Source organism: Fusarium tjaetaba, assembly GCF_013396195.1.
Source record: "Fusarium tjaetaba strain NRRL 66243 chromosome Unknown NRRL66243_c0000038, whole genome shotgun sequence".
NCBI lineage: Eukaryota > Fungi > Ascomycota > Sordariomycetes > Hypocreales > Nectriaceae > Fusarium > Fusarium tjaetaba.
In genome coordinates this window covers 89,664-102,721 of record NW_023501234.1, presented here as the reverse complement: position 1 = coordinate 102,721, position 13,058 = coordinate 89,664, and the positions used below count along the sequence as shown (strand labels likewise).

The window sequence follows — 13,058 nt, the reverse complement described above, 5'->3', positions numbered from 1 at the left end:
GCATTTCGAGGTCCCTTCCAGGCCTTATCAAGTGACTTGGGTGAAGAGAAACGCAAGGGGCCTACGGGAGGCTGGGCATAGGGCATGCCAAGGAACAGATCATGATCATACGTGGTGTCATGCTTGCCCTGGTAAGTTCCGTTGCAGACGTGAGCAGTAGGAACGCCTGGAGGGGAAACGTGGGGAGGGCCGGGAGCGGGAGCAGAGGGAGATGGAGGGGGAGGAGGATTAGGAGGTCCTCGAGGTCCTGGAGGGCCAGGAGGTCCGGGAGGGTGATGATCACCAGGAACGCCAGGAACAGGAGGGGCAGGATAATGGGGGAGGGCAGAAGCGTAACCAGAGAAAGCCGCCAAGAGCAGGCTTAGTGTGTTTGAGGAATGCATCTTGTTGCGTTTTGACAAAGGGACAAGGTGCGTGCAGTGAGGATCGCGAGCTGAGCTTCTAGACAACGTCTGGAAGAAAAATGAGGAAGCTCGTTTAAGAAACTTGCATCAGTGGCTTGCCATGTCGATCGCTGTCTTTAAGTTCAACGGACGTCGAGGCCTGGTGGGCCGTGAGAACGGAGCATTGTCCATACAAATGACATGGTCTACCATGTCATGACTTGAGTGAAATTACATTCTCTTGCCCCAGGGATTGTGCATCCGAAGAAGAGCCAGCTTTCGCCTAAAAGAACTGCCACTTTGCTGCTCGGAAGGAATTGCAGCGAGCACGCACAATATCTCGCTGCCTGGGAGGGAACATGCTTTGGTAGGTCTGTCGATCCCTTCCATATTCTTTCTCCAACACCGACCAAGTGTGGCCGATCAGCTTCAGCTCCCCCACATGATGCTCCGATCTCGAGTCATTGACATCTCGAGTTGCAAATCTCCCCAAAAGGATTGCTCCATCAACCATCAAATAACTCTACTAACTACTGCAGTATTACTCCATTATAAACACTCGTCAGCATGAACTCGCTAGAACAACTGACCTAGAATCCCTGGCGCGGAAGACGGGATTCCCGGGCTTTTAGGTAAAGAAAAGCCGTTGGCACTTGGCAGAAGGTTTAGATTGCTTCTAGAGGCAAAGGGCCGCCAACATCGCAACCAGTCCCTAAATAGGCTTAGACGGTGAGCTAAGAGACGCTCAAAACGCCCTAAAATGGCGGACGTAGCCCCCCTAGAGGACAAAGCCGATGCTGGATTGTCACTCGCTAAGGGATTGTTGCGTGATTAAGGGACGGCCCCGAGAGACGGACACTGAATGGAGTCACTCTTGGTCAATTCGTGAAGAGCTTATGGGGATTATGCTCCATCATTATGGAGTGATACGGGGGATCCGGACAATCCCCCGCTCCATCTGAGGATATTCGTAAAACCAATCCATATTTTTAGACTCTTGGCTCCCTTCGGGTACCTTCAAAACTTTCCTTGGTGAGCAAGCTAGAGAGACGAAGGATGCTGAACTTTTCTCTAGGTCTCACGATCGTGTGGGTTGTAATGAACCTTTTAGTAGCTCCGGGATGAAGTTCCGTTGACAGGTCACCGATCAATGCAATGATACGCGGTTCATTAAAATGCTTGGCTCGTTCCCACTCGTTCCCACTCTGTAACCATGATTTCCGTCAAGGGACCGTAAATCATTGCTCCTCTAAGGTTACATCCGACATGGTTCTCCTCGCCGAGCCGTGACAATTAATCGAGCTCGGGTCCTTTCGCTTGCTTTTTTCTGACCTGTAAGATCTGCCAACACGGTTCATGCGATGTTCGTCCCATGATTCTGGTTAATTTTCTCGAGAAAAGAAAAGATCATCGTCGCTCCTTGGTACACACGTGGAATTACACCCGGATCAGCATAGACCCATGTCGCAGGTAGGTCAGTAAGCAGCCAACACGTCTCGTTTCACCAGGTTCATGAATAAGGTGGAAGGACCTTGGATTAAATGCCCGTCTCGCTTGACAGTGTGTTTGATCCTCGCATGCTATACCCGGTCGGCCGCGGGAAACTCGGCTCTTGATGACAGGCATTTGTTAGATCTGAGCTGGGAACGAATTTCTCCGACGTATCAGTGGACGGCAGAAGGGAACTTTCAGCCACCAACGCACCAAAATCACCAGTCTAGCGGCACTGGTCCGCTATTCCAAACTTAGCAATGACCACTGTAGCCATTTTACCATTCTCATTGATCAACCCAGTAAAAGTCGGCTCCGACAAGGAGAAAAAGGGGCGCTGCAGAGGTTCCTGTTGCGACCATCTCTGCGCTGCAGCCCTATCCTGGTGGGTGCGCGATCAAAGCGCTGACCCAGCTGAATCCATCTGTTCGGCCGCTATGTCTGTCAATCCCTACTGAATCTGATGTTGATGACACGATTGACCACGGAGGGGACCTTTTGATCAAGGTTAATTCCAAGGGGGGCCGAGTGTCACTGCGACCTTGTATATAAAACCCCCGGGGACCACTATTCCCAGGATCTCCGCTGTTCGCTGCCCGAAATCCGGATCGGCGTCTGGTTCTCCCACCATTGCTTGCCGCGCATGTCTTGACGTCTCGTTTCTTTTTTTTATTTCCCTTGTCTTCTCGTTTTTTGAGCTTCACAATGGAAGATGAACGAGGAACCAGATTGCTGGTGTCAATATGGACTCTGTGCCTGCTGAGTCTCATCTTGCTGTTTCTACGTGTTTACTGCAAACTATGGAGAGGTAAAGGTTTATGGCATGATGATTGGTGCCTTATCGCTGCCTGGGTAAGTTATCTGCAAATGCCTCTCTTGATGCTGTCTCTGACCAGTGGATATCATGAGTATAGGTGGCGCTCGCCATTTCTGTCTCCCTCAATACATATCTCGTATCTCTCGGCTTCGGAAGACACGCAGCTACGATCAGTGACGAGAACCTAATAATAATAAACAAGACGACCATTGTGGGAGCTGCCTTTGGTATAATGGCCACGACAATCAGCAAGACATCTTTCGCCATCACGTTATATCGGATTGCCACCAACGCATGGATGAAATACTTCCTCATCTTTATTATCGTCACTATCAACGTCTCGATGAACTTGGTCTGGATTTTCGGTTTCGCCAAATGCACGCCGCTCGAGAGGGTATGGAATCACAAGGTGCCTGGAACTTGCTGGGACAAGTCAAAGCTTCTCACGTTCCAACTATTCGCTGCTTGTACGTCCTTGGATATCAATAATGATTGTGGTTGGTGACTTATATTTCTCAGATTACTCCGCGATTCTCGACTTTGTTCTTGCTTTACTACCTTGGGTTATCCTGATGCGCATGACCATGCGTCGACGAGAGCGACTCGGCGTCGCTGTCGCTATGAGTTTGGGTGCTATGTGAGTACAAAGTACCCTCAGCATGTAATATGAAGTTACTAACATACTCAAAGCGCCGGAATTACTGGTATAGTCAAGGCTGTACTGGTCGTCAGCATGAAGAGTGAGGACATCACCTATGACCGTGTCGACCTCACGATCTGGACCTTGACGGAGCCTGCCGCTTCCATCATGGCCATATGCATTCCAGTTCTGTATGTACATTACGCTTCCTCTTATGCGTCCCATCGCTAATTCAAATAGCCGTATGCTGTATCGAGAACTTAAGTCAAGTTCACGAAGCTACAACCGTAACAGGACCAACACAACACCGCGCGACGTCGACACAAGAAACACAGCCGGGGCATCAAACGCTCGGCAGTCAAAGCGATACAACCCCAATTCACGATATGGTCGAAATTCGGTCGTCATCATGTCAGGATGGCAAGAATCGCAAGAGCATCTCCAGGACGATTCTGACGGAAGCCAAAGCCAGACCAAGATGTCCATGAGTTCCGGGGGCGTGATGAAGACTGAAGAAGTAAGAGTACACCACGAGCGTTTGAGCACATTTAGCGATGAAAATTCGATAGAGCTTAGGGGGTTGCCGCCAACCCAAGGGAAACCTGGGCATCAAAATGCTGAAAGGGCCCCCTCGTTTTAGATTAGATTAATCACATACTGTTAATGACCCGTGTGTATTCATTTATGCTATACAATTCCTACGTAGTTTGACATCAACATCGTATACCTTAGACCTTCCAATTTCGGATCTGTACTGGGCCTGGTCAAGAAGTCAGTATCTCAGCTCTCTAAAACGAAATGGGCTCCGGGCTGCGGAATTTGAGCTTTAACAAATGTTTGTGCGAGGTTGGATCTCCTCGTCTTTCCGAATTCTAGTGGAACTAGCGTCTTCGGCCCCTTTTGTGCGCTCATTTTGTTCGTCGTGTATTCCATACTGGTATGTTTGGACATCAGCCTGAGGCGGAGGTCTAGATTTGAACCCATGGTGGGCGTTCTATCTGAGAACTATTTTATTGTTCTTTTCCTCTTCAATACATCGTTGCAGCGCTGTACACAAGGAAGGGTCCGTCTACGACATAAGCTACTAAAAGTTCTCTTCAAACAATGGCATAGTTGCGAGGAAATCTAGTTTTCACTAGAAGCTCATACCTAGAACAATAAAGATTTGCATCACCCATCATGTCTATCCTCCCCAGGAGTCCTGGGATATTATGCTGGTGTTTACGCAGTGTTTACGCTGGACCTGTTTCTCGACATCATCCGTTGCTTGCCAGCATATGCGACCTATGATCAATCACAGGCCCTTTGCATGCCATTCGAAGTAGTCAAAGAGCCGATATTAGTCCTAATGATATGCTCGTGGACAGTTTCGCCATTATCAACCTCGCAACAGATACCCGCCTTGCCCCCTCTACGTATACCAAGTCATCTGAGGCAATGGCATTTTATGCATCATACGTTCTCCGGACTGTGGCATTACTCTTAGCCATTTAATATAAAGATTTGGCGTCTATGTCAGAATGAGCCTTCATGAAACTCCTTGGCAGCTATACATCGTGGTTTGAATGGACAGCAACACTTCGGCTCAAAGCATGTTCTATATGATCTCAAGCGTCAAAAAGAACAGTCGATGGGAAATTCGAACTTGTGGCCTACAAAAAACGAAGAGTGGCGTAGGGAAGAGAGTTTTAGGATTTTAGGTTCGGAATTTAGAAGTTTATAGGTTATAGGTAGATACCCCTACACCACTCTTTCGCCGATGACATATAGAGTTCTTTTGGAAGATAAGGGTAAGTGTCCTGGGTCAGTCACGTGAAAATTCGTTAATCTGGTGTAAGAGGAGACCTGGACTGGTCACGCATTCGATTTTGCACAGTTGCTCTCTCCTCATCCACCATTTACACGTCGGCCGCAGAGCAACCAGGTCCTACGTGAGAGAGAAGGATCGCTGAACTCGCTGGCTCCTTGGTAAGAATTTGCTTCGACATTTATTTAGAAATAGATAAAAAACTGTCGAGGTGTTTTTGGGAATTGGTGCCTCAGTCCATCTGGGAAAGCAGCATGACACGGAAAGTCGGCGAGAACACTGCGGGTGCCTTGCAGCTTTCCTTGACAACACTACAAGATTCTACCTAATAGAAGCTACTTATATTAGAGAACATCAGTCAAATAGGCTCTTCATGCTTGAAAGGCCGCCGATCGTCTAGTAAATAACATCGGGACCTCAGACCCGACAGAAAGGCATGGCCGGGCTTCAGCAATGGATGCCACACTCAAGTAAGCCTTTTCCAGCTTCCATAAATAGACTCGGCATATTGCCGCGGCTTTTTTTGCTATTCTGCACACTATTGTCGCCGAGTTCGGATAGTAATTCTAGCCAACATGTTGCAGTGGTCCCCCAAGTCAGCCCTTCCTTAGCGTTACATTGCATATGCAGACAGTCATTATGTTACATGCTGGCAATAAGCCATGGTTTCAGCCTGAAATGCCTATAATGATCAGAGTTTTAAGCGCCAACGGGAACTTTTTTAGCGCATGAAACACTACGATGCAAGTTTAGACTTGACGGGTTACTTCGTTCATACGATCATGTCAGGTGAACTACTCGAGAGCGGATCTTTTTGTTTGAATTCAATATGTTCATTGTATAAGGTAACTTTGTACGGGTCATAAATGTAGATACATAGACAACACAGCTCTGCTGCTTGTGAAAACGTGAACCGACTAGCGGCGACCAATGAATATCAGAGCCTGGGGCATGCCCTTTTCTCAGCTCTTTGGTCCCAAGCTCGACCTGAGGGACTAGAAACCACTTGTTTGCACCATCTCGGAAGCGTCTTAGATAGATTGGACGGAAGGACCGGGGATGGGGTAGGAAGAGAAAGACTGGTAGAGGTTGAAGAGGATACCAGGGTCGGTAGGAGTGTAGAAGGTGGTGAAGTCGCCACCACCGCTGATGGCCTGGCCGCCACTGCCAGTAACCTTGAGGTTGATGCACTGGGGGTAGGCCTGAGCACCGTTGGCCTGACCAGCCGAGTGAAGACCAATGATCTCATGTCGGAGAACGTAGTTTCCGGCCTTGAGGTTCTTGGGGACGGTGAACTTCCATGAGAAGCCATCGCGGATGAGGTCGTCGGAGGCCCAGTCACCGGGGTTGTTGCCAGACTTGAGGCCCTTCTGAGCGACCTTGACCCATCGAAGGCTCTGCTTGTTGATGCTGGCAAAGTCACCGCTGACGGGAGCGAGGTACTCAGTAACGGGACCGTGGTGAGACTCTGGCCACGTATCCCATTTGAGGGTGACAACATCACCAGCGGCGACAGTGACAGCGTTGGAGACGGGCTTGGCGCTCTTGTGGCAGATGATATCGGCAGTCTTGAAGGCATCGGGTGCGACGAAGCCGTTGTCCTGGTTGCCAGCAGCCCAGCCGACAGCGTCAGAGGGAGCACCGTGAGGAATACCACCGGTGTACTCCTTGCCACCGGCAATGACCTTTGCGACGTGACCGTGGGCGTTGGCTCCAGCGAGGAGAGCAGCCACGACACCGAGAGAGAGGTTGCAGTGCATGTTTGCAGTTTATAGACTGGTAAAGACAAGAAGGCTTGTTGGGCAAAGGTCGATTGGTGAGAAGTGAAGAGAAGCTTGCTGGAAGGCTGATTTGGAAATATCTTGACAAGACTCTCTCACGTTTATATAGCCATCTGATCTATAACACCGACATGGAGCATCTATTCCTGTGAGTCTATACACAAAACAAGGTGACCCTTTTGGTCAACGGAGATAAAACTGGAACTAGACGGATTCGTGCCCTATCGAAAGGAGTATCAGCATCCGTGTTTCCCAAAGGGAGCTAGGATCGTCATCGACAGCCATCATCAAGAGGGCCGACATTAAAGGAGGTTGTAGCCAAGCGTCTCGCCTTAAGAGCTGGCGTATCGCCTGGCATTATTTCGGTCTGCAGTGTAGCATCAGATCCATTGCGTCTTTTCGGCCATCGGACAGAAGAGCCGCCTGTCGATTCGCTGTGTCATGTTTCAGGAACAGAAAATGACCAAGAAAAGTCGGAACGTGAGTCCGATTATCCGCCTGTCTGGTTAAAGCAACGTCTTGGCGAGATCTTGCCTGAAACAGATTGGACGGGTACTGTGTCTCCATAGTCGCTTCAGATTTATTAGTGACAGTATGCGAAAACAATGGGCGAAACGCGTATTTAGAGTTTTATTCGTGGAAAACTAGTCTTTTAATTCGTCCTGTTTCACGGCGGGTTTTTCATCTATCAGAGGGAAACGTCCCGGTTTAATTCCTGTTGATCGCACGGCACTAAATTCGCTTCCCGGAAGGTTGGTTAAGCATATAATGGCAATGCAATGCAGCATGCAATAATCACGATAACTATAGATAGGAGAATATCTGCGGCACGGCCGAGTTCAGATGACTCGCGATGAATACCAAGCCGGAGAGGTCGAGTGCTTATTACTGCATTGGGATGAGCAGTGCAACGGGAAGATGCGAACCGCTCGATCGCAATAGCCATGGATCAAGATGCCATCGTGGTATGAATCGTGTCACGGTGGAGATAGATGCAAGCTTTGACCAAGATGGACGAGTTTTCCCGTGGCCTTGTTTCAAGAAACAAGGTTACGCGGCCCGGTGTTTGCATTCCCAAGCATTCTTTGCTTCTTCTCGCTTGGGTAGACGGGATGTCATGTCTTAGAGGTTTGAAACGAGATGGCCCAGTGATATGGTGGTGAATCGTCTGATGTAGACGGCTGCTGGCGTTCATGCATGTTTGGGCTTCAGGCTTTCAGCACGCTGACATCTCTAGATTTACGACTTCAGAATTAAAGTTGCCCACAGGTTTCTAGGCCAAATCGGTTCTGACACAAACCGAGATGTTCACAGAGGTTGTCTGATGCACAGTAACAGACAGTGACTAGACTGTTGTCGTTACTGGTATGACCTGCAGTTGCTGGTCTACCAAGCACATACGACCATAGGTAGTGGAAAATACGGGATCCCGTCTGCTCTCCCATAGTCAAGCCACTAACCGGCGGATTAGTAGTTGGGTCGGTGACGACCAGCGAATCCCCGCTGTTGTATGTAAAATTCTCTTTTTGCTCGTTGTGAAGAATACGTCTCTGTTTATGGCTTTGTGCGAAGAAATTTTTGCAATCTGGGGGCACGTGATGTAGTTAGCTTTCATTGGCTGGGGATTACCGGGGAACATTTCGACATTACTACTCTTACTCCGTAGTGCTGAGCTACATCCCTTACCCTAAATATACTCTTTAAATACTGTAATAGGTAAGATGAGAGACAAAGCTCAAAGAATAAAAGCGATATCTCATGCCGCTAAACTTCAAAGATCTCAAAGCTAGATGTCTCTTTTCAGTGGAATCGCGTCGCTATATAAAAGCTACATTATGTCGTCAAATGTTCATCAGCGACATGCAAAACATGATACACCTAAGTCACAATGAGTCAATGACAATACACAAACAGAGCTTGGTACATCAACCACGCAAAGTGGAATATCACACGCGTAGCCAACGGGCAAATAACAAATTGATTCAAGCGTAGCAAGCTCAATCCGTTCCAAAGATTGGTGTACTCTGTACGGAGTACCTCGAAGCTCATTGTCATATTATTCGCATCAAAATTCACCATGGCTATATGCTGAATGACCAAGCGTGGATGTCAGATCACTGCGAAACAAACAAAGCGTGAGTCCAAACATGCACCTTTTTCAACACGTTTTTACAGCACATTTATTTACGATTTAGACTCTTCTTCACTACCCAGGCAAGCCCGAGAAAGCAATGAAAAGGGAGGGAGCTCAACAAGCGCGCGTTCGCGTCACCTAGAGGCAGTGTAATACTAGGGACACTGTGGACGGGATCATATGCAAGCATAGAGGAAGCCGTCCGCTGGCCAAAAATAGGAATAATCACGATTGATGTCCTTAGACATCTTTCAGAGATTAAACTGAAAAGAACAGATACTACACTTGATCTAAGCCAAAAGGCAAAGAGAGCTAAGGAGAAAAGAAGAAGAGAAGCGCAGCTTGGGCTGGCTCGACGAGAAATTTATACTGAAGACTGGGGGCGGTGAAACCCCAAGGTTTGGCAGAATATGCTTTGCGACCTGAGGCATTTCATGGTGGTTGAGCAATGAAAATGCGGTGGCTGGGAGAGAGTTCATTTCGCTTGGTCGAAGCGAAAGCATCACAGCATCATTGACAAGAAGACGAAAGTCTGGCTTGCGGTACGTCAATCGTTGCCTGTCACAATTGACAGAGTTTGAGGTAGTGCGAAAATACTTCTGGGGGCGTTGAAGACGCACCAATTGACTACATCATTTGCCGCGCCTCTTTAGGTCGCATCAGAAAGTTTCTACGCCGCTGAGTGTCAAAATTGGGACGAGACACGTGGGCGAGGCTTGCGATATCATAGATCGTTTCTTCCGACGTCACGTTCTCTGTCAAGAGGGTGTTCTTAAGTAGAGATTGTACATATATTCGGGCCGCGATTTGCTGCATCAAGAGCCTCCAAATTCTGGACTGCATACATATGGAGTACTCAGTTTCCATATGACCGCCTGCCTCAAGCACAAAAATGCCTACGATGATCAAAATGGATGGAGCGGACGTTTTGTCCCGGGAAATATTAATCTTCAAGTATATTTCCGTTCATGCCTTGGCCTACCTCGATTGAAGACATCACGGCTGAATGCAACATTGTGCCGCTTATTTTGTCGCATGCTGACATCGAATGAATGGAACGCTTGAAAGTGATGGTATTATTCCCGGTTGACATTATCTACTCGAGTAAACTGAAGTATCCATAAGTCGTTCATCGTAAGATCATTACATGAAGTCCGCCTCAATCAAACCCCAAACAATTATGCGCAACCATCAGACTTGTAAACAAGAGCCGAAGGATCCTCCTTCTGCAGATAGTTCTGCTCAATTAGAAACTTGACATTGCCAGTTTCGCCAGTGAAGAACTGTGCTCCGAGACCGGGCTGGCCAAACCAAGGCGCGATAGGTCCTCCGACCACTGTAAGAGGCTTGATGACCCGGTAGACGTGGTAGTTGTACGGGAAGTCTGGGGTATCGGGGTTCGTGGCCAAGTTCGAAGGAGGGAGAGCTCGTTGCGAGTAGGGAGCAGAGGCAGCAGAGACGTATGACCCTAAAATGCTGTTAGACTGTGCTGTTGGATTGAGGCGACCCGACGCGACTTACCATATTCGCTTCCAAATCGATCTACGAGAGTTCCCACCTGGAGAACCATGCTGCCGTTGATGGCATTGCCATTCGCGTCAAGCTGGAAGCCATTCTGCGGAGGGTACTTGTAGCTGCCCTTCTCGTCCGTCCATGTCTGGAGGAATTGGATTGGTGTAAGCCCACCGAAGCGGTTGTAGCTCTCGACGGTTGCGCTCAGCGGGAGCTTCTTTGGCAGCTTTGTAGGGCCGAGCCGAGCATCGCGGCAGATGTAATCTTTGGAGCTGGATCCACCATCGCGAGTGCCGGAACAATCGCAGGCTGCTCTCTCAGCGACAATTGGGTTGGGCAGAGCTGAGACTGTGGAGAGGCACAGCAGCGAGGAGAGGAGAAAAGAGGGAAGCATTTTGAATCAACTTTGCTATCGCGTCAGGGAGTATGCGCTTGGAGATGAGCTGAGGCCCTCAACAACAGAGGATAGAGGCATCTTCTTATACATAGGAGCCGTGTCTGAGCCAAGAGCGCATGTGAATCTATTGATATTTTGTCTCTGTTGACGAGCTGAGATCTGCATGATGACTCCGCTGTTACTGTGATGGCCTCAGACGGCGCATCCGAGCTGAGCAAAATGTCTTACTCTCCGCTCCTTTGGTGCAAGGATACAAGGGCTAATGCAGGTATGCCGGCAAATGAGCTAGAATGGCAGTGAGTGATGCAGATGCCCAGACTCACATGGCCTCAACAAAACAATTACGATACGTAATTGCCTGATCTTGAGTAATTGAAAAGCATATGAAAGAAGCGGTCGGAACAGATTGACGGTCCAGCTCATTTTGTGATGCTCGTTGAGCTTTTGCGCGTTGATGGAAGATGGCCTAAAGATGCACTATCGAATCTCGCTGCCGTGTTTTGTTCCAGGCCTGGTGAGACCCGACAGCAACCTCCCCACGATTTAGTGCGTTGCTAGGCTGTGAGCCCTGTGAATTAGTTGATTGCTCCCCATGCATGGAGAACCTTTTAGCAGAACAACGGCCATCACTTGTCGGGCACTCAGTATACCTAAGGTAATAATCAGCCATTCTTACAGGGATTCGAGGGTCGTTTTTTGGTTGCCTGAGAGCTGACTTTCAGGTGGCTGGCTGATTGACCAAACGAGCACTGTGCATATCAGCTAAGACATGGCTTCACGCGCTACAGCGCATTTCGTCTTAATTAGTGCGGAACCCGTCGCCGACATTTTCTATAGCAACAGCCCGCTCCATGGACGGGGCAACTGGTAACACAGGCGATCACGATGGCGGTCTGGAAATGATCAACATCGAGCTGAATTGGTTCTGTCTGTACTGTCTACTCCGTACTCTCGCGGCCATCGCCTAGCCCTCAAGCCAAGCCGACAATCTTGAGCGCGTCCTTCCAAAGTCGAGCCTCGCGTTCTGGGTCATAAGCATGTGGCGCATACCCTTTGCCGAAGTGAGGATCAATCTGCTTAGCTGGAGGCGCCTCCTGGCAATTCTCCAGGTATTTCCCTCCAGCTTTCTCCCACTGCTTGCCGATAGCTGCCCAGACTGTCGTCGCAGCGCCCTGCTCGGGGCTCTTTATCATCTTCTTAGCCACGTCGCTGCTAGCGAGAGTCTGCAGGACCTCCGGGGGAATGTATCTTGAAAGCTCGGTCATGATGCCTCCGGGATGAACGCTTGTCGCATGCAAACCCCGAGAACCGTATCGACGGTCTATCTCATTGGCGAGGTAGATATCAGCCGTCTTGGATTGACCATAGGAGCGCCATGGGTCGTAACCGCCCTTCTGGAAGTTATAGTTGTCGGATTCGTTGATACCGCCATGCTGGTGTGCTGATGAAGAAAGAACAACGACTCGTGAGTTAAGCTCGGGAGTCACGGCTGCGAGCAAGGCTGGCTTGAGAAGCTCGAAGAACAAGAAGTGGGCGAGATAGTTGACTCCGAACTGCATCTCATGACCATCCTTTGTGAGCTCAAGTTCCGGGACAGCCATGCAACCGGCATTCTCAACTAGAATGTTGATCTTGTCGGTTTTATCCAAGATACTCTTGGCAGCAGCACGAACACTGTCGAAGGAAGTCAGGTCGAGCTCAATGAACTCCATTCGACTGGCATCAAAGAATTCTGCGCAGGCTTTCTTTGCCTTGTCCAGGTTTCTTGCAGTCAAGAACAATTTGGCGCCAGTTTCTGCAAGAGCTCTGGCGGTCTCGATACCAATACCAGAAGAAGTTCCGGTAATGACGATGACTTTGCCCTTGAGCTTGCCTTCGACGCCCTCATCTTTGATGATCTGGAGGGCAGTAGGTCTGGCGTCGCCAGGACCCTGAGGGTCCTCATGTGCGGCAGCGTATCGAGACATTGTGTCTTGGAATATGAGATAGAGATATTGAGAGATGAATGCTGTGATGTGAAGTGAGCTTGGAGGAGATTTGATTCCTCAAGTTCGTAGACAAAGGCACGACTTATATACTTGAATCCGTCACCTCAG

General features: G+C 49.0%; 5 protein-coding genes across 5 annotated transcripts; 1 reads left to right on the top strand and 4 right to left on the bottom strand.

Annotated features, from left to right (window-relative positions):
- FTJAE_2127 (triacylglycerol lipase V precursor) lies at positions 1-383 on the bottom strand (the record flags this gene model as incomplete). The annotated part of the gene is made up of 1 exon (XM_037348289.1): positions 1-383. A coding segment is annotated over one exon (383 nt), but the record flags the coding sequence as incomplete, so codon positions are not given.
- Positions 384-2,923: 2,540 nt separating this feature from the next.
- FTJAE_2126 (integral membrane protein pth11) lies at positions 2,924-4,154 on the top strand (the record flags this gene model as incomplete). Its single annotated transcript, XM_037348288.1, has 5 exons — positions 2,924-3,158; positions 3,211-3,328; positions 3,382-3,522; positions 3,626-3,848; positions 4,038-4,154. 5 exons carry the CDS (start codon positions 2,924-2,926, stop codon positions 4,152-4,154), a joined length of 834 nt encoding a protein of 277 aa, XP_037210795.1.
- A 2,015-nt stretch (positions 4,155-6,169) lies between these two features.
- Positions 6,170-6,898, bottom strand: FTJAE_2125 (glycoside hydrolase family 61; the record flags this gene model as incomplete). Its single annotated transcript, XM_037348287.1, has 1 exon — positions 6,170-6,898. The coding sequence occupies one exon, from the start codon at positions 6,896-6,898 to the stop codon at positions 6,170-6,172; it is 729 nt and encodes a 242-aa protein (XP_037210794.1).
- A 3,333-nt stretch (positions 6,899-10,231) lies between these two features.
- On the bottom strand, positions 10,232-10,959 carry FTJAE_2124 (filamentous hemagglutinin adhesin; the record flags this gene model as incomplete). Its single annotated transcript, XM_037348286.1, has 2 exons — positions 10,232-10,521; positions 10,575-10,959. The coding sequence occupies 2 exons, from the start codon at positions 10,957-10,959 to the stop codon at positions 10,232-10,234; spliced, it is 675 nt and encodes a 224-aa protein (XP_037210793.1).
- Positions 10,960-11,933: 974 nt separating this feature from the next.
- FTJAE_2123 (alcohol dehydrogenase) lies at positions 11,934-12,929 on the bottom strand (the record flags this gene model as incomplete). Its single annotated transcript, XM_037348285.1, has 1 exon — positions 11,934-12,929. The coding sequence occupies one exon, from the start codon at positions 12,927-12,929 to the stop codon at positions 11,934-11,936; it is 996 nt and encodes a 331-aa protein (XP_037210792.1).
- Positions 12,930-13,058: the final 129 nt, after the last annotated feature.